The following is a 22,062-nucleotide window of genomic DNA, read 5'->3' as shown; positions in this document are numbered from 1 at the left end:
TAAAAATGTATTTCATATTTATACACTAAACATGTATTTCATATTCATACACGAAACATGTATTTAATATTTATACACTAAACATGTATTTAATATTAATACAAAAACCTGTATTTAAGTTTAATAAACTAAACATATATTTAATATTAATACACTAAACATGTATTTAATATTCATACATTAAACATGTATTTAATATTCATACACTAAACATGTAGTTATTATTTATACACTAAACATGTATTTAATATTAATACAGTAAACATGTATTTAATATTAATACACTAAACATGTATTTAATATTAATACAAAAACATGTATTTAAATTTAATAAACTAAATATATATTTAATATTAATACACTAAACATGTATTTAATATTCATAAACTAAACATGTATTTAACATTTATACACTAAACATGTATTTAATATTCATTAACTAAACATGTATTTAATTTTTAATAAACTAAACATATATTTAATATTAATACACTAAACATGTATTTAATAGTTATACACTAATCATGTATTTAATATTAATACACTAATCATGTATTTAATATTCATACACTAAATATGTATTTAATATTCATACACTTAACATGTATTTAATATTTATTCACGAAACATGTATTTAATATTTATACACTAAACATGTATTTAATATTCATACATTAAAAATGTATTTAATATTTATACACTAAACATGTATTTAATATTCGTACACGAAACATGTATTTAATATTTATACACTAAACATGTATTTAATATTCATACATTAAACATGTATTTAATATTCATACACTAAACATGGATTTAATATTTATACACTAAACATGTATTTAATATTCATACACTAAACATGTATCTAATATTCATACACTAAACATGTATTTAATATTTATACACTAAACATGTATTTAATATTAGTACAAAAACATGTATTTAATTTTAATAAACTAAACATATATTTAATATTAATACACTAAACATGTATTTAATATTAATACAAAAACAAGTATTTAATTTTATTAAACTAAACATATATTTAATATTAATACACTAAACATGTATTAAATATTCATACACTAAACATTTATTTAATATTCATTCAATAAACATGTAGTTATTATTCTTACACTTAATATGTATTTAATATTAATACAAAAACATGTATTTAATTTTAATAAACTAATCATATATTTAATATTAATACACTAAACATGTATTTAATATTTTTTCACTTATCGTGTATTTAATATTTATACACTAAAAGTGTATTAAATATTAATACACTAAACATGTATTTAATATTCATACACTAAACATGTATTTAATATTCATACACTAAACATGTATTTAATATTAATACAAAAACATGTATTTAATTGTAATAAACTAAATATATATTTACTATTAATACATTAAACATGTATTTAATATTAATATACTAAACATGTATTTAATATTCATTCAATAAACATGTAGTTATTATTCTTACACTTAGTATGTATTTAATATTAATACACTAAACATGTATTTAATATTCATAAACTAAATATATATTTAATATTAATACACTAAATGTGTATTTAATATTAATACACTAAACATGTAGTTATTATTTATACACTAAACATGTATTTAATACTAATACACTAAACATGTATTTAATATTAATACACTAAACATGTATTTAATATTTATACAGTAAACATGTATTGAATATTCATACACTAAACATGTATTTAATATTCATACACTAAACATGTATTTAATATTAATACACTTAAACATGTATTTAATATTTATACACTAAACATGTATTTAATATTAATACAAAAACATGTATTTAATTTTAATAAACTAAACATATATTTAATATTATTACACTAAACATGTATTTAATATTTATACACTGAATATGTATTTAATATTCATACACTAAACATTTAGTTATTATTTATACACTAAACATGTATTTAATATTAATACATTAAACATATATTTAATATTCATACACTAAACATGTATTTAATATTTATACACTAAACATGTATTTAATATTCATACACTAAACGTGTATTTAATATTGATACACTAAACATGTATTTAATATTAATACAAAACATGTATTTAAGTTTAATAAACTAAACATATATTTAATATTAACACACTAAACATGTATTTAATATTTATACACTAAACATGCATTTAATATTCATACACTAAACATGTATTTAATATTTATACACTAAACATGTATTTAATATTAATATAAAACATGTATTTAATTGTAATAAACTAAATATATATTTAATATTAATACACTAAACATGGATTTAATATTCATACACTAAATATGTATTTAACATTTATACACTAAACATGTATTTAATATTCATACACTAAACATGTAGTTATTATTTATACACTAAACATGTATTTAATATTAATACACTAAACATGTATTTAATATTAATACACTAAACATGTATTTAATATTTATACAGTAAACATGTATTGAATATTCATACACTAAACATGTATTTAATATTCATACACTAAACATGTATTTAATATTCATACACTAAATATGTATTTATTATATATCCACTAAACATGTATTTAATATTCATAAACTAAACGTGTATTTAATATTCATACAACTAAACATGTATTTAATATTAATACAAAACATGTATTTACGTTTAATAAACTAAACATATATTTAATATTAATACACTAAACATGTATTTAATATTCATACAGTAAACATAAATTGAATATTCATACACTAAACATGTATTTAATATTATACACTAAACGTGTATTTAATATTAAAAAACTAAACATATATTTAATATTAATACACTAATAATGTATTTCATATTTATACACTAAACATTTATTTAACTTTTATACACTAAACATGGTTTTAATATTAATACACTAAACATGTATTTAATATTAATACAAAAACATGTATTTAATTTTAATACAAAAACATGTATTTAATTTTAATAAACTAAACATATATTTAATATTAATACACTAATAATGTATTTCATATTTATACACTAAACATGTATTTAACTTTTATACACTAAACATGTTTTTAATATTTATACACTAAACATGTATTTAATATTCATACACTAAACATGTATTTAATATTTATACACTAAACATGTATTTAATATTCATACACTAAACATGTATTTAATATTCATACACTAAACATGTATTTAATATTCATACACTAAACATGTATTTAATATTCATACATTAAACATGTATTCAATATTTGTACACTAAACATGTATTTAATATTTGTTAGTTAATGATATCATCAGAGACAACAATCTTAACGTCATCGGTCTCGGTGAAACCTGGCTTAAACCAAACGACTTTTTTGCGCTAAATGAGGAATGTCCTCCTAACTTTACACATGCGCATATTGCCCGTCCGCTTAAAAGGGGTGGGGGGGTCGCACTAATATACAACGAAAACTTTAACCTTAGTCCTAACATAAATAATAAATATAAATTGTTTGAGGTGCTTACTATGAGGTCTGTCACACCGCTGCCTCTACACCTGGCTGTTATCTACCGCCCCCCAGGGCCCTATTCGGACTTTATCAATGAATTCTCAGAGTTCGTTGCTGATCTAGTGACACACGCCGATAATATAATCATAATGGGGGACTTTAATATCCATATGAATACCCCATCGGACCCACCGTGCGTAGCGCTCCAGACTGTAATTGATAGCTGTGGTCTCACAGAAATAATAAATGAACCCACGCATCGCAACGGTAATACGATAGACCTAGTGTTTGTCAGGGGTATCACCGTCTCCAAAGTTACGATACTCCCGTATACTAAAGTATTGTCCGATCATTACCTTATAAAATTCGAGGTTCAGACGCATGTTCGTCAAACTAATAATAATAATAACTGCTATAGCAGCCGCAACATTAATACGGCCACAACGACAACTCTTGCTGACCTACTGCCCTCGGTTATGGCACCATTCCCAAAGTATGTGGGCTCTATTGATAACCTCACTAACAACTTTAACGACACCCTGCGCGAAACCATTGATAACATAGCACCGCTAAAATTAAAAAAGGCTCCAAAAAAGCGCACCCCGTGGTTTACAGAAGAAACTAGAGCTCAGAAATTATTATGTAGAAAGCTGGAACGCAAATGGCGCACGACTAAACTTGAGGTGCACCATCAAGCATGGAGTGATGGTTTAATAACTTATAAACACATGCTTACCTTAGCTAAAGCTAAATATTACTCAAATCTCATCCACCGTAATAAAAACGATCCTAAATTTTTGTTTAGTACGGTAGCATCGCTAACCCAACAAGGGACCCCTTCCAGTAGCTCAACCCACTCAGCTGATGACTTTATGCAATTCTTTAGTAAGAAAATTGAAGTCATTAGAAAGGAGATTAAAGACAATGCGTCCCAGCTACAACGGGGTTCTATTAACACTGACACGATTGTATATACGGCGGATACTGCCCTCCAAAATAGTTTCTCTCGTTTTGAGGAAATAACATTAGAGGAATTGTTACAACGTGTAAATGGAATAAAACAGACAACATGTTTACTTGACCCTCTTCCTGGGAAACTGATCAAGGACCTCTTTGTATTATTAGGTCCATCAGTGCTAAATATTATAAACTTATCACTCTCCTCGGGCACTGTTCCCCTAGCATTCAAAAAAGCGGTTATTCATCCTCTTCTTAAAAGACCTAACCTCGATCCTGACTTCATGGTAAACTACCGACCGGTGTCTCACCTTCCCTTTATTTCAAAAATCCTTGAAAAAATTGTTGCGCAGCAGTTAAATGAACACTTAGCGTCCAACAATCTATGTGAAACCTTTCAATCCGGTTTCAGAGCAAATCACTCCACGGAGACAGCCCTCGCAAAAATGACTAATGATCTATTGCTAACGATGGATTCTGATGCGTCATCTATGTTGCTGCTCCTCGATCTTAGCGCTGCTTTCGATACCGTCGATCACAATATTTTATTAGAACGTATCAAAACACGAATTGGTATGTCAGACTTAGCCCTGTCTTGGTTTAACTCTTATCCTACTGATAGGATGCAGTGTGTCTCCCATAACAATGTGACCTCGGACTATGTTAAGGTAACGTGTGGAGTTCCCCAGGGTTCGGTCCTTGGCCCTGCACTCTTCAGCATCTACATGCTGCCGCTAGGTGACATCATACGCAAATACGGTGTTAGCTTTCACTGTTATGCTGATGACACCCAACTCTACATGCCCCTAAAGCTGACCAACATGCCGGATTGTAGTCAGCTGGAGGCGTGTCTTAATGAAATTAAACAATGGATGTCCGCTAAATTTTTGCAACTCAACGCCAAAAAAACGGAATTGCTGATTATCGGTCCTGCTAGACACCGAACTCTATTTAATAATACAACTCTAACATTTGACAACCAAACAATTAAACAAGGCGACACGGTAAAGAATCTGGGTATTATCTTCGACCCAACTCTCTCCTTTGAGGCACACATTAAAAGCGTTACTAAAACGGCCTTCTTTCATCTCCGTAATGTTACTAAAACGGCCTTCTTTCATCTCCGTAATATCGCTAAAATTCGCTCCATTCTGTCCACTAAAGACGCTGAGATCATTATCCATGCGTTTGTTACGTCTCGCCTCGACTACTGTAACGTATTATTTTTGGGTCTCCCCATGTCTAGCATTAAAAGATTACAGTTGGTACAAAATGCGGCTGCTAGACTTTTGACAAGAACAAGAAAGTTTGATCACATTACGCCTGTACTGGCTCACCTGCACTGGCTTCCTGTGCACTTAAGATGTGACTTTAAGGTTCTACTACTTACGTATAAAATACTACACGGTCTAGCTCCATCCTATCTTGCCGATTGTATTGTACCATATGTCCCGGCAAGAAATCTGCGTTCAAAGGACTCCGGCTTATTAGTGATTCCCAAAGCCCAAAAAAAGTCTGCGGGCTATAGAGCGTTTTCCGTTCGGGCTCCAGTACTCTGGAATACCCTCCCGGTAACAGTTCGCGATGCCACCTCAGTAGAAACATTTAAGTCTCACCTTAAAACTCATTTGTATACTCTAGCCTTTAAATAGACTCCCTTTTTAGACCAGTTGATCTGCCGTTTCTTTTCTTTTTCTTCTATGTCCCACTCTCCCTTGTGGAGGGGGTCCGGTCCGATCCGGTGGCCATGTACTGCTCGCCTGTGTATCGGCTGGGGACATCTCTGCGCTGCTGGTCCGCCTACGCTTGGGATGGTTTCCTGCTGGCTCCGCTGTGAACGGGACTCTTGCTGCTGTGTTGGATCCGCTTTGGACTGGACTCTCGCGACTGTGTTGGATCCATTGTGGACTGCACTTTCACAGTATCATGTTAGACCCGCTCGACATCCATTGCTTTCCTCCTCTCTAAGGTTCTCATAGTCATCATTGTCACCGATGTCCCACTGGGTGTGAGTTTTCCTTGCCCTTATGTGGGCCTACCGAGGATGTCGTGGTGGTTTGTGCAGCCCTTTGAGACACTAGTGATTTAGGGCTATATAAGTAAACATTGATTGATTGATTGAACTACGCTGTACAGACGGCAGCCTTTGTACGGAACAGATGCTATTCTAGGCGTACACAGAAAACGCCATACGAGTTGTTCGTAGGGAAAGAACCAAACATTTCCAAAATGCAAACATTTGGATCAGTGTGCTATGCTTACCAGCAACAAGCCAAGGGCAAGCGAGACTCTAGGTGTGAGCAGGGTGTTTTTGTGGGTTATGATAAAAACTGCCCAGACTACCTAGTGTACTACCCAGAACAAGAGAAAGTTCAGAAACACAGAATGGTAAAATTCACAACCAAAACTGCAACAGAAAAAGAAACACAAACATGTGAGTCATACACGGGGTATGGTGATGTAAACCCCAGGGTTAATGAAAGAGAAATTTGTGTTGATGATGACAAGGTTGAAAATGTACCAGATCAAGGTTTACAGGGTGTTTCTCAGACTTTACCTGAACAGACTGAACGCACAGAGTCCCTGACACTGTAAATGGAAGGAACCCACCACGAACCCGGAGGAGGCGGGTTCACTTACAGGACTTTGAGACTGAGGATACATTGGACAAATTTGTAACATGCGTGGACTCTTGCTACAGAGCAGTATGTGACATTCCTCAAACCTACAAGGAAGCGATAATGTCAAACAAATCAGGGCAGTGGAAAAATGCTATGGATGATGAGGTAAAGTCACTGGAGGAAAACGACACCTTTACCCTCACCCATTTGCCACCGGGCAAACAGACAGTGGGGGGAAAATGGGTCTATGGCCTCAAGAGTGACATTGACGGAACAGATAAATACAAAGCGAGGTTCGTAGCGAAAGGCTACAGTCAGAAAAGGGAACTGACTACAAAGAGACATTTTCACCCACAGCAGACATGACAAGTGTGAGGGTGATCATGCAAAAGGCGGCACAAGAGGAGCTAGTGCTGCACCGGCTTGATGTGAAGACTGCTTATCTTCACGCTCCGATCGATTGTGAAATTTATATCGAACAGCCAGAAGGCTACGACAAAGAATCAGTCACAGGTGAAAAGCTAGTGTGTAAATTGCACAAGTCTCTCTACGGCTTGCAACAGTCCGGTAGAAATTGGAATGCAATGTTGCACACATGTCTAACTGAGAATGGTGTTGTACAAAATTCTGCTGATCATTGTGTGTACTTACGAGAGAAGTATTATGAGAACGTGATTTTACTAGTATGGGTAGACCATCTCACCATAGCATCTAAAAACAATGGTGTACTCAACAGTGTGAAAATGATGCTCACTGAAAGATTCAAAATGAAGGATCTAGGAAAATTGAAACATTTTCTGGGAATAGATTTTGAGCAAACAAATGGTAAAGTCACAATGTCTCAAGAGAGGTATGTTCACAACATCTTAGAGAGATTTGAAATGCAAAATTGCAAGTCCAGAGAGACTCCATGTGAACCAAAACTAGAGTACACAGATGTTGCAGACAAAACGACAGATCAAAGAAGGTTCAGGGAGGCAGTTGGAAGCCTAATTTACTTGTCCACATGCACACGTCCAGACAGAAGTTTTGTGGTCAGGAAGTTATCCCAACACTTTGCTGAGCCAACACAGTAAAACATGTCTTTAGATACCTCAAAGGTACAGCAGAAAACAAGTTATGTTTCAAAAGAAATGAAAGTGAAAAACTGGGATTGAGAGTGTACAGTGACGCTGACTGGGCTTCAGATGTGTCTGACAGGAGAAGCACATCAGGTTATTGTGCTAGTCTAAGCGGAGGTAGCTCTCTAATCTCATGGAAAACAAGAAAACAAGCTACTGTTGCTTTATCCACATGTGAGGCAGAGTACATGTGGTTGGCAGTTGGGGGCGGCATGGCGTAGTGGGTAGAGCGGCCGTGCCAGAAACCTGAGGGTTGCAGGTTCGCTTCCCACCTATTGACATCCAAATCGCTGCCGTTGTGTCCTTGGGCAGGACACTTCACCCTTGCCCCCGGTGCCGCTCACACTGGTGAATAGATGATGAATGAATGATAGGTGGTGGTCGGAGGGGCCGTAGGTGCAAACTGGCAGCCACGCTTCCGTCAGTCTACCCCAGGGCAGCTGTGGCTACAGATGTAGCTTACCACCACCATCGTGTGAATGAATGATGGGTTCCCACTTTTCTGTGAGCGCTTTGAGTATCTAATAATAGAAAAGCGCGATATAAATCTAATCCATTATTATTATTATAATGTATTTACCTAGGACAGTGTGATAAAAAAAATACTTATACTCGTTTAAATAGATGATTTTCTTTGAACTGGGTACCAAAAGTTGTTTATTAGACTCAGAAATGTGACACTCAGCAGGAGATCTCTTATCTGATCAAGCTCTGGCTCCTGTGTCTTTGATGTGACATGTGGACTTTAGTTGACCTGGACATGTGTGTTTTCTCTTCCTGGTACCCCCCCGTGCTAAACTGTTGCCCTTTCCCGAGTGACCCCCCTCCCCTTCTGGGCAAACGACACCCTCTCCTTCTTCACAGGACTTTGGGTATTCATTCCACTGGTGTACTGTATGTAAATGAGCATGGAGGGTGGGACTTCTGAGAATGTATAATTGTCATGACATATTCTAAAAGAGTTAGAACAAGCTGGAACGAACGGATGTGTCGTTCAGGTTTGGTCTCGCTTTGCAAAGCTTGTTATTATTTGTTTGTTACTTTGATAAATTATTTTAAAGCTATTTGTCACTAAAGGATCGTCTTTAAGAAATTTCCACGACAAGTTGGTGTGCAGAAGCGGGATCCCAAGAAGATCGCTGTTCCCGTTGGCAGAGGCCGCTGAAATGGACTAATCAACCCGGCAGCACAAAAAAGCTGACTTCTCCTTCCCAGAAATTTGAAAGGACGGGAGAGTTTTCGAGGCCCCTGCGAATCGGACGGCCGTCTCTTCGAGATCACGTTTAACCCGCTGCAACATCGTAACGGTAAATTAATTGAATCATCCTGACTGAAATTTTAAGACGAATCTCTGACATTTGAATTTTAAACAAAAGACGATTCCACAAAAGGTTTTTTTGTGTGACAAAGCTTGAGTGATTTATATGTTTCATACATGGGAAATTAGCCGTTCTTTTTCCGTCTCCCTACGATTTTTAATGCCGGGTTAGAGTCCCTGGGTTAGAGTCCCAAAATGTAGCGCTGGGTTAGAGTCCCTGGGTTAGAGTCCCAAAATGTAGCGCTGGGTTAGAGTCCCTGGGTTAGAGTCCCAAAATGTAGCGCTGGGTTAGAGTCCCTGGGTTAGAGTCCCAATTGTAGCACTGGGTTAGAGTCCCTGGGTTAGAGTCCCAATTGTAGCGCTGGGTTAGAGTCCCTGGGTTAGAGTCCCTGGGTTAGAGTCCCAATTGTAGCGCTGGGTTAGAGTCCCTGGGTTAGAGTCCCAATTGTAGCACTGGGTTAGAGTCCCTGGGTTAGAGTCCCAATTGTAGCGCTGGGTTAGAGTCCCTGGGTTAGAGTCCCAATTGTAGCGCTGGGTTAGGGTCCCAAAATGTAGCGCTGGGTTAGAGTCCCTGGGTTAGAGTCCCGATTTTAATGCCGGGTTGGAGTCCCAATGAAAGTAGCCGTGTCTTCCTAAAAACGTATCTATATGCCCGGTTAGAGGCCGGAAGAAATAACACGGATTTAGGGTTAGAGTCCCGATGATTAACAGTGTCTATAAGGCCGTGAGTGTATGCCCGGTTAGAGGCCGGAAGAAACAACACACATTTTAGTATGTTAAGTTTAAACAAAAAGAGCGGAAAATTAAAACGAGCTCGAATATGTAGTCCAGGAAAGTTAAGCCTGAGGTATTCGATTGTGATTTCCCATGTATGTGCACAATGAAAGAAAATATGTAGAGGGAGCCCTAATGTGTGTGAAAGTATGGGTGAATGAATTGGGATTTCCCAAGACTGGTTCATTTAGGATGAATCAATTGAGTAAAATTAAAGAAAAGTTAGCGCTACAAGAGGTCAACATGCGAAAGGGAAAGACTGTGGGTGTGAAAGATTTGAATTGTTTGAACAACATAAAGAAACATTAGATGAGTGAAGCAGAAAATAAAGAAAAGATCGATCTTGCAACTGATATTTTTCCCAGTACTCTGTTTTCGAGCCAATCTCAGGGCCTGAGTCGCAGTCGAAGGGTTTCTGAGGACTGGACGCCACTTTACCCCACTCTGCCCCCGCACTACGACCAGCAGCAGCAGCAGCAGCAGCAGCAGCAGCAGCACCAGCACCAACAACAGCACCCGCCGATGTCACCCCTCCAGCTCCAGCTTCAGCAGCTCCCAACTCTACCCCTCACAACGCCGTTTTCGCCCACTAACTACCAGCGGGCAGTCTCGGGGCACGGCGCAGCAGCCCCGGCGGGGTCCTCCCACTCACATCAGGATGACAATCAAGGAGCATCGGGCTCATCAATTCAACATGTGACCAACGAAGTGAATAAAATGTCTCTGAGTGAGGACAGTGCTGGCAGGACTCTGAGAAGTGGCAGAACCTTCCAGGCTCCGATGATGGAATATCCAGGACCGCAAGGGACTCCCGCTTTGGTCTTACACCAGATGGACCAGGAAATGCGTGAAGCGATCAGAGACTGGCCGTCACCACACAGAGGTGGAGACGCGCTTGCAGCCGCATTCCAGGCTTTCTGTCGGGCATGGCGTCCCACAGGAGCAGAAATACAAAAACTTCTGCTGGTGCATCTGGGACCGGAGCAGTTGGCAAAGATAGCAGCAGAGGTGCACGCGGGACGTTTTGCCCCCTCCAAACTCCCTCTCTTTGTTTAAAATGACAATTTTCTGCTAGATTTGCTCTCTATGAACTCCAAGGAAAAGATACCCGGCCGGGGGCAATTTTTGAAATAGGTGTCCAAGCTATGGCACGCCGGGGTCCAAATCCGGCCCCTGTCTTTTTTATTCATTTTTTTGCATTTTTGGGACATGGGGGACTTGTGGGACCCCACCAAGGACTGATTTTTGAACACTTTGAGGACTGCCACTGTGAAATGAACGCGGGATGGAGGCAAGAAGAAAGATGGACGTGGCCGTAACTATTGTTTCACGTGCGGAAAGGAAGGTCACTGGAGGCGAGACTGTCCTGAGAATAAACGGGATGGACAGCGGGACTATTGGGGCAGAGCGGATGGAGGCCAACTCAGAAACAATTCAGATTGACTGACCGGCTCGGGATCTGAGACAACGAAACAGATAAGTGTTGCACCCACACCTTCTCACGACAACACCATACTAACCGCTAACCGCAACGAAGACACACTTGCTTTTACTGATACATTGCTGCTTGCTAAGGTGCAGGACAGAATTAGGGAATTAGAAGAGTGTGAACAGCCAATGATTGGGACATATGCTTTTTGTGAGGACTTAGCCTATAAGAAAATGCCGATGAGTGTGTGTGATGTGGGTGGAAGGTCATTGACGTTTCTTGTCGATTCTGGAGCGACAAACAGCGTAATTCAAACGAGTGAATTCTCTACAAAATTGAGTGGTAGAACTATGTTTTCCACTAGTGCGAGTGGGCAAACTGTCTTAGAAAGTTTTCAATACCAATTCATTGTACATGGGCGACGGCTGATTGTACAATGACAACAAAACATTTGTTTTTAATGTCTGATCTTTGTCCAATCAATCTGTTGGGTCGTGATTTAATGTTAAAATGGGGTATCGGAATCACTCCGATGCCAGAAGGCCTCAAAGTGGAGAGGAATGCAAATGGGTCGAATTTTGTCTCATTGGAGGTGAATTGTCCGCTCTATATCTATCAGTGGTGGGTAACGACCACTGCTTTGCAGGATCTAGAGAGCACAATATCACCCTGTTTGAATCCAGTATCTGACAGAATTGAATCTGAAAGCATGTATTGTGTGTCACATGTTCGTGAAGGTCCGGACCAAGAATAGGAAGCTTCATTCTATCATGGTTTGAATGATAGTTTGTTTATTAATGACGTCTATTTTGATGGATGCAAATGTGCAGTTGCAGTAAAATTAACTCCATCACAAGAAATATTGGATCATGTTGAAAATTCCAGTCCGCACATTCCGATAGTAAAATCTAAATCTGATAATTGGCGGGATTTAAATCCTTTTATGCATGACTGTTTTTTGGCAAAGGATTGGCAACCGCGTGCACGCGGGAAAAAATGTATTCTATTCACAATCAGTTGATGCATATAGAATTAATTATGCGGCAAAAATTCATTTGCTACGTTCGGTGCAATTAGCATCTCCGACTGACGAAAAGTATGACGCACACCTGACTTTGACTGCGGTGACTTCTCCGACTGAGATTTCCTCCTTGTTGGCGCAAGTGCCGAGTTGTTTGTGGGCGAGGAACGACAGGCATGGGCTAATTCTGGTGCTGTTTTCCGGGATGGAGCCGGGTTTGGCCCTGACGCCTGAAGCTTTGTATGAATGTTGTCTGTCTATCTGTGTTGGCCCTGTGAAGCGGTGGTGACTTGTCCAGGGTGTACCCCGCCTTCTGCCCGATTGTAGCTGAGATAGGCACCAGCGCCCCCCGCGACCCCAAAGGGAATAAGCGGCAGAAAATGGATGGATGGATGGGAAGCCTTGTCTTCCTAAACGCTTGTTTGATTGTTATGTGAAATTGAGTGATGGGTTGGACCATGTGTCAAAGGGAGGGATGTGTCGAGCAGTACAGCAATTCTGGTTTACTAAGGGCTTTTACGCTTTCACAGAACATCTCTGTAAAAGTTGTTTGATTTGTGCTCAAAATAATCCAGGTAAACTTAGACCATTACCACAAGCAGCACACCCACCGCCTAGTAGGGCTTTTGAGCATGTCATGATGGATTTCATTGAACTTACACCCAGTGAAGGGAAAAAATATTGTCTAGTGATGTGTAAATGGTCCTTAGTGTGTGAATGTGAGTATGAATGTTGTCTGTGTATCTGTGTCGGCCCTGCGATGAGGTGGCGACTTGTCCAGGGTGTACCCCGCCTTCCGCCCGATTGTAACTGAGATAGGCGTCAGCGCCCCCCGCGACCCCAAAAGGGAATAAGCGGTAGCAAATGGATGGGTGGATGGATGGTTGATATGTTTTCAGAATGGGTAGAAGCCTTCCCAGCGAAACATGCTTCTTCCGCTGCAGTGGCAAAAGCACTTTTAACTGAAATTGTGGCAAAGTGGGGCATTCCGAAGAAGTTATGGAGTGACAATGGTTCACATTTTGTAAATGAGGTGATACAGCAATTGTCTGATTATTTGCAAATTGATTTGAGAACTCATTGCAGCTACCATCACAATCTGGAGGTGCTGTTGAAAGAGAAAACGGAACAATTCAATTAAAACTTGCCAAATGTTGTGAAGAGACTAAGCTCAGCTGGCCTAAATGTTTGCGGATAGTTGTCATGTACATGCGTATGCGGGTGTGCACGCGTCATAACCTGTCACCTTTTGAGATTCTGTTTGCAGTCCCCCCTAATGTGGGGATAGGACCATCAGGACCGCCAATTGAGACGACCCTCTGTGAACACGGACTGGTAAGATATTGCATATCTTTAACAAAGTGTTTTGCTAATATTTGAAGGCAAGTCTCTTTGGCGCTTCCGGGGCGAGCGGATCATCCTCTACACACCATTGTGCCGGGCGACTTCGTGCTTATCAAGAACTTCAGACGGAAGAGCTGGAAACAATGAGGCTGGCTCGGCCCGTTCCAAGTTCTCCTCGTCACCCACACTGCAGTGAAAGTGGAAGAACGGCCGACGTGGGTCCACGCTTCGCAATGCAAGGCGATTTCGGGCCCTGTAGCGGTGGCCGCAGAGGAGTGAGGAGCTGTAAAATCGCTTTTGGCTCCTACGGCAGGATCCGCGGCTGCAGAGACGAGGGTTACACACACCTCCCTCGCATCACATCTTTAGAGAAACACTACTAGTTTGCAGACACAGGTGAAGGCGCTGAGGGCCAAAATCACCAGGACAAATGTGTAGCGGACTCACATAATGTCTCAAACTGCTATGTCTGTACATATATGCCTATAGCGGCGTCCAATCCACATGTCACACCTAAGCCTGTAATGGAGGGTTATAGATATTTTCCCAGGATGTGTTATACCTTTTTGCAGCAAATCTGAATGATACGGTTAAAGCGCATACGGGGACACCTTTGTCTTCGCTTGAAGATCCGAAGTTAGATTTTTATGATCTGTGGTCCGATAATGATACGAATGTGCTTTTTGGTCCAGTTTATATTAGGCCGGGTATGAAATGTGCGTGTTATGCGGTATCTTGGAGCCTTAGAGAGCCGCCAGTGCAGATGGGACGAATTCCACTGATGTATTGTTTAAATGTGACTAGTTCATGCACTACATATCACGGTAACACTAGTTTGAACATTTCACAGGCTGCGCAAGGAGGGGGCTGTTCTCCCTATTTTACAGATCAAACTGGCACGCGGCCTCAGGAGGATGTTCTGTGGCTTTGTGGCTTTAACGTTTATGTTAGATTGCCATAGAATTGGATGGGCCGTTGTGCTATGATAACAGCTGCTGACCACTCTTACATTGTGTCAGCTGTTCCGAGTCATAGGGGTAAGCGTGAGTATGCACCCCATGATGCGATTTGGGGTACAAATGTGCCTGCAGATCTTGAACTTTGGACACCAGGAGAAAAGGTGGCATTGTCATTGTTTCCACAGCTGGGCGTGGGGAAACTCATGCTTAGAATGGAGATGCTGAATCATCGGTTTTCAGGTTTTGTAAATTGGACAGTAACTATTACGGAGGCGAGCAGAGTGGAAATGAAGGCGTTACGGGCAGTGACTTTGCAAAATCGTATAGTATTAGACCATTTGGTAGCGAACGTCGGAGGAGTTTGTGCTATGCTGAATTCATGGTGCTGTACGTACATTCCAGACAATACTGGAGATGATTCCGTCATTTCGCAGGGTATTCAGAATTTGACTTCTCTGCGAGACGCAATAGGAGAAGATTTTGTGGTGGATCCGTCCTGAGTAGCAAACTGGCGTTCGTGGATAATGCAAATTGGGACGATTATGCTAGTGGTCTTAGCTCCATTATTTGTCTTGTCAGTTTGTGTGATTCCGCTGATAAGATCACTAATTACGCGTATGATTTCGTCTACGTTCGTTCAGTACACAGCCTTGGGACAAGGTGAGGTAGATTTCAAGGATGGAAATGAAGATCCGTTCTTCGAGATGTTACTTGATTATAATGTTGATTAGGTTGAGTATTTGTGTGGCGTTTTGTAATTTTATTTTTAATCATGTTATTACTTTCTAAGGGTTATTTGGTGTGTGTTTTTTTCGCTAGTTAGTAATGTTGTTTTTGTAGTTTATTATAGGTAATAAAAGGGAGGATTGTGATAGCAAAATTACTTGTACTCGTTTTAATTGATGATGTTCTTTAAACGGGTCGCCAAAAGTTGTTTATTAGGCTTAGGAATGTGACGTTCTGCAGGAGACCTCTAATCTGATCAAGCTCTGTCTTCTGTGTCACCCTTCTGGACAAACCACACCCTCTCCCCTTCACAGGACCTTGGGCATTCTTTTACTGGGATACTGTATGTAAATGAGCATGGAGGGTGGGACTTCTGAGAATATAATATTGTCATGACATATTCTAAAAGAGTTAGAACAAGCTGGAACGAACGGATGTGTCGTTCTGGTTTGGTCTCGCTTTGCAAAGCTTGTTATTATTTGTTTGTTACTCTAATAAATCATTTTAAAGCTATTTGTCACTAAAGGATCGTCTTTAGGAAATTTCCACGACAGCAGAGGCAGCAGAAGTCCACAGGAGGGCGCACGTTCCCTCTTAATAAGTCTGGTCTCTCTCTCTCTCTCTCTCTCTCTCTCTCTCTCTCTTTTTCTCTCTCTTTCTCTCTCTTGCTCTCTCTCTCTCTAAATATATATTTATATATATATATATGTTATATATATATATATATATATATATATATATATATATATATATATATATATATATATATAATTTATACGCTAAACATGTATTTAATATTTATACACTAAACAAGTTTTTAATATTCATATATTAAACAGTTGTTTAATTAATACTTATACACTAAACATGTAAAGGAGGAATTGGAAGTCTGGGACACTAAATAAGGCACACTTGGAAGTAATGAAGTTCTTTGTGTGTGCAATTGCGGAAGAAGTCCACAGGAGGGCGCACGTTCCCTCTTCATAAGTTGGGTTTTCTCCCTCCCTCTCTCTCTCTCTCTCTCTCTCTCTCTCTCTCTCTCTGTCTCTCTCTCTCTCTCGCTCTCTCCCTCTCTCTCTCTAGCGTGCTCCCCCCCCAGTCCTTGTCTAGTTTTATCAGCCAGCCCTATTGGCCATTTTCCTACTTTTTTAACATCAGTCATGTGTCTATCATTATATATATTGTATTGTTTTACAGCCCAGCCCTATGTTTTTTTTTCAAATGACTATTTTTTAATTGGTTTCGATTTGATGTATTTTGCAATATTTGCAATATATATTGACATTGTTTGATCGCCCAGCCCTATCGGCTTTTTTCCATTTTTTTGTATTTTTTCTATCTATGTGTGATGCTATTAAATTGATATATCGGTGTCAGCCCCCGTCCTTGGTCTGCTTCCGATGGTGCGGAGGCTTGGAGGCGTGTGTGGACTAATGGAGGGGGTGTTTCCACCAGGCGTGTATGGAGGCCTATTTCATTCAGGGGAGGAGCCAGAAATGATGACGTGAGAAGCCCCGTGACCGCTTCAGGAAGCAGTACAGATTTGCCGGGAAATTCGACAAGTTATAAACCGCCCAAGCTCCATCGAAAATGTTGTCTTTTGAGTCTTGTGGTCAGTTGGGAATATGGAGAGAGAATAAAAACAGTTTTTTAAATGCCACTAGAATCAGGGGGGTCCTTTTTTTTTCTTTTTTTCTTCTTTGTCATGAAAAAGGGAGGTTTTTGTGGTTAGTCCACTAATTGTAAGTGTATATTGTGTTTTTTTGTTGATTTAAGAATTTTTTTTTTTATAAAAAATTCTTCTGCGGCCCGGTACCAATCTGCCTATCATGTGATTCTACCATCCATCCATCCATTTTCTACCGCTTATTCCCTTTCGGGGTCGCGGGGGGCGCTGGCGCCTATCTCAGCTACAATCGGGCGGAAGGCAGGGTACACCCTGGACAAGTCGCCACCTCATCACAGGGCCAACACAGATAGACAGACAACATTCACACTCACATTCACACACTAGGGACCATTTAGTGTTGCCAATCAACCTATCCCCAGGTGCATGTCTTTGGAGGTGGGAGGAAGCCGGAGTACCCGGAGGGAACCCACGCAGTCACGGGGAGAACATGCAAACTCCACACAGAAAGATCCCGAGCCTGGATTTGAACCCAGGACTGCAGGAACTTCATATTGTGAGGCAGACGCACTAACCCCTCTTCCACCGTGAAGCCCCATGTGATTCTACCATGTTGGCAAAATACAAACACACAATATATTGACATATATAACACATAAAACATGGAATTAGAAGTGAACAGTACCCATCCCTACCAGCAAGTGTTGTTGTACTGGAAACTAATTTACAAACACAACTTCATCACACACAATACTCCACTATGGAATTGTTCTTATATTAAAATGAGAAACAAATCCATCTTTGTACAGCAATGGTTTGAAAAAGGCATTTGGTCACTGATGCACTTATTGAATGATAAAAGTATTTTGTTATTTGTAGATTTCATTAAGTACAACCTACAAACAGACAAAATATTTTAAACAATTATAAAGGCATTTGTTCAAAATATTGTAATTCCAGTAAATATATATATATATATATATATTTTTTTTTTTAATTCTTTACCATTTCTTTTTTATTGTATTTTCTCTGGAACAAAAAAATAAAACTCATAATTTGAAAGTTTCCATTCTTCCAAACGCCAAGGAGTTAATTTAAGGAAAAAATTTGAAATAATTTTTAAGATGTTGTTTTGCAATTGAAGACAACACTTGTTCGTTCTGTGATAGGGAAACAAATTAAACATTTTTTTTTCATGAATGTATGCAAAATAAAGCTCTGTGAGATGATGTACAATATTGGCTTTTGCCTGACATTCCAAACTTTGACTGATATTGTTTTGGGGATGTTAAAAAAGAAAGAAAGAAAAAAAAAGGTAAAGTATGTTTAAAACACAATAGTGGGGATTTTTTTTTTAACCCACAAATGTATGTTAGTAAAAACAAAACATCCTTCCACAAACAACTCAGCCATTTTCTCTCACTTTTTATTGCATAAACGTACAAGTACATACATATTAAGTTAAAGTATAAAAAAATCACAACACAATCATCATATTACAAAAGAGAGTAGTAAAGATGAATAATAAAATGGATTATAGAGACCCAACAAATGATTCATAAAGTCACACATTTTAAAATTGTATAAAAGACAACTGTTTAAATGATGTATAAAGTAAATAATAATATGCTTCCTGAAGTGGTCCAGAAGATGTTTCAGATGTGAACCAGTACATATGTATATCATATAAAGGTGATAATCTATGGGATTATTAACAATTACAAATACAAATAAGTAATACTTTTATATTTCCAACTATCTAATCTATAAATGTAAAGATCATATTAAACAGATTGTTAGACAAACAACAATGTCACACATGTTATATGTGCTGATGTTGTTAGAAAGTCAAAATGAAAGTCTGGACAGTTTATTTCAAATCCTGCAGTTTCATTTGCTGCTGCTGTTCTCACCAGCACACTTGTGTTTCTTACACTGGTACTTAGAAGACAATCTTTCACCACACACACCACAACTCAACACTTTTTCTCCAGAGTGTCTTCTCATGTGTCTTACAAGGGTTGATCGGTCACAAAAGCTTCTGTTGCAGATTGAACAGGAAAAAGGTTTTTCACCAGTGTGTGTTCTCATGTGTACTTTCAAATGTTGACTTTGTGTAAAACCTTTACCACAGGTTGAACAAGAAAAAGCTTTTTCGCCAGTGTGTGTTCTCATGTGTACTTTCAAATGTTGACTTTGTGTAAAACCTTTACCACAGGTTGAACAAGAAAAAGCTTTTTCACCAGTGTGTGTTCTCATGTGTCTTTTCAAATGTTGACTTCTTGCAAAACCTTTACCACAGATTGAACAGGGAAAAGTTTTTTCACCAGTGTGTGTTCTCATGTGTCTTACAAGGGTTGATCGTTCACCAAAGCTTCTGTTGCAGATTGAACAGGAATGTGATTTTTCACCAGTGTGTGTTCTCATGTGTACTTTCATATTTTGACTTTGTGTAAAACCTTTACCACAGGTTGAACAGGAAAAAGCTTTTTCACCAGTGTGTGTTCTCATGTGTAGTTTCAAATGTTGACTTTGTGTAAAACTTTTACCACAGGTTGAACAAGAAAAAGCTTTTTCACCAGTGTGTGTTCTCATGTGTACTTTCAAATGTTGACTTCTTGTAAAACCTTTACCACAGATTGAACAGGGAAAAGTTTTTTCACCAGTGTGTGTTCTCATGTGTTCTTTAAAACTCTGACTTCGTGTAAAACTTTTACCACATGTTGAACAGGAAAAAGGTTTTTCACCAGTGTGTATTTTCATGTGTCTTTTCAAACTCTGACTTTTTGTAAAACCTTTACCACAGGTTGAACAGGAAAAAGGTTTTTCACCAGTGTGTATTTTCATGTGTCTTTTCAAACTCTGACTTTTTGTAAAACCTTTACCACAGGTTGAACAGGAAAAAGGTTTTTCACCAGTGTGTGCTCTCATGTGTACTTTCAAACTCTGACTTTGTGTAAAACCTTTACCGCAGGTTGAACAGGAAAAAGTTTTTTCACCAGTGTGTGTTCTCATGTGTTCTTTAAAACTCTGACTTCGTGTAAAACTTTTACCACATGTTGAACGGGAAAAAGGGTTTTCACCAGTGTGTGTTTTCTTGTGTCTTTTCAAATGTTGACTTTCTCTAAAACCTTTCCCGCAGATTGAACAGGAAAAAGGTTTTTCCCCAGTGTGTGTTCTCATGTGTCTTTTCAAATGGATACTTTGTGCAAAACCTTTACTACAGAGTGAACAAGAAAAAGGTTTTTCTCCAGTGTGTGTTCTCATGTGTAATTTCAGATGACTATGGTATTTAAAAGTTTTGTGAGAGTGAGAAGATGTGAAGTGAGTGTTGTCAGTGTGACATGTCTTATCATCTTTAGAGTCTTCATCATCAGTGTCAGGAGAGTGTGACGTTGTGTCCTCACTATCTGATAGTGGAGCTAAGAGCTTGTCTGCTTGTGATCCTCCACAGTGGTCTCCATCAGCTTCTGTTGTCATGTGTTGTGTTGAGCTGCTGCTTGGAGGCTCCCCCCCTCCCCTCTCCTCACTTTCACCTTTCACCTCATCATCTTCACTCTTCACAGGGACACCAGTCACTGGGAACTCCTCCAACCATTTAGGCTGACTGATGCCCTCTTCCTCCTCTTCCTCTTTAATCTGCGGCGTATCTTGGTCCTCCTCTTCCTCTTTAATGTGCGGCGGCTCTTGGTCCTCCTCTTCCTCTTTAATGTGCGGCGTATCTTGGTCCTCCTCTTCCTCTTTAATGTGCGGCGTATCTTGGTCTTCCTCTTCCTCTTTAAAGTTGGGGGTCAGTGGGTCCTCCTCTTTATTTTTGATGTGTAAGTTCAGTGGGTCCTCCGCTTGCCCTTTAATGTGAAGAGTCAGTTTAACATTATGGGTCTGTGGCGTCTCAACTTCCTCTTTAATGTGGGGGGACTGTGGCTCCTCTCCTCCCTCTTTGATGTGTTGGGAATTTGGTACCTCTTCTTCCTCGTGTATGTGGGGGGGCTGTGGTTCCTCTTCCTGCTCACGAAAAAGATGTTCTTCGACATCTACGGGACGGGAGAAAACAAACATTCTTGATAAAAGTCCAGCTTTGCTCAGTCACATGAGACATTGTCCTGCACCAACATATGATCTCACAATCTCATCAGTTTCCCCTCACAGCAGTCAGGGTACTTCCAGCTGACACATGAAGAAGACCTTCAGGGGAATGCCTTCCCAGGCTAACATCCAATCCACCTTATTCATATAAAAACATCCTCAAATTAATTCCTGCAATCCATACTAGTGTGCTGTTCTCCCTCTGAATAAGTCATACACACACAGGAAATAATGTACCACATGCCAGCCTCCACGCAGTAGTACTAGTGATGAGCTCCCCCTGCTGGTGGACAATAATTACTGTCATTTTCACATTCATCTTTAGAGACATGTCACACTAAAAATAGCATGAGCATAGTCAACATCCATCCATCCATTTTCTACTGTACTGTTCGAGGTCAAACATGTTGTCCAAAAAAGATGACATCTGTTTTGCTTTCATTTAGATAATGTCACCACAGTTAAACTGGGAAGAAGTAATCAGATTACTGACTACTCCTTCAAAAGATAACTTGTTTACCTTATTAAT

General features: G+C 38.8%; 1 protein-coding gene across 1 annotated transcript; it reads right to left on the bottom strand.

Moving 5' to 3' along the window:
* Nucleotides 1-18,856: 18,856 nt before the first annotated feature.
* On the bottom strand, nt 18,857-21,222 carry LOC133546981 (gastrula zinc finger protein XlCGF57.1-like). The gene has a single exon (XM_061892824.1). The coding sequence runs from the start codon at nt 20,925-20,927 to the stop codon at nt 19,338-19,340; it is 1,590 nt and encodes a 529-aa protein (XP_061748808.1). The 5' UTR covers nt 20,928-21,222; the 3' UTR covers nt 18,857-19,337.
* Nucleotides 21,223-22,062: the final 840 nt, after the last annotated feature.

Source organism: Nerophis ophidion, unplaced genomic scaffold (genome assembly GCF_033978795.1).
Source record: "Nerophis ophidion isolate RoL-2023_Sa unplaced genomic scaffold, RoL_Noph_v1.0 HiC_scaffold_56, whole genome shotgun sequence".
Lineage (NCBI taxonomy): Eukaryota > Metazoa > Chordata > Actinopteri > Syngnathiformes > Syngnathidae > Nerophis > Nerophis ophidion.
This window is presented reverse-complemented; position numbering and strand designations above follow the sequence as displayed.

What these genes read in the sequence shown, in the direction of transcription:
- LOC133546981 (XM_061892824.1), bottom strand. Translation starts at nt 20,927, where the DNA reads ATGACAACAGAAGCTGATGGAGACCACTGTGGAGGATCACAAGCAGAC.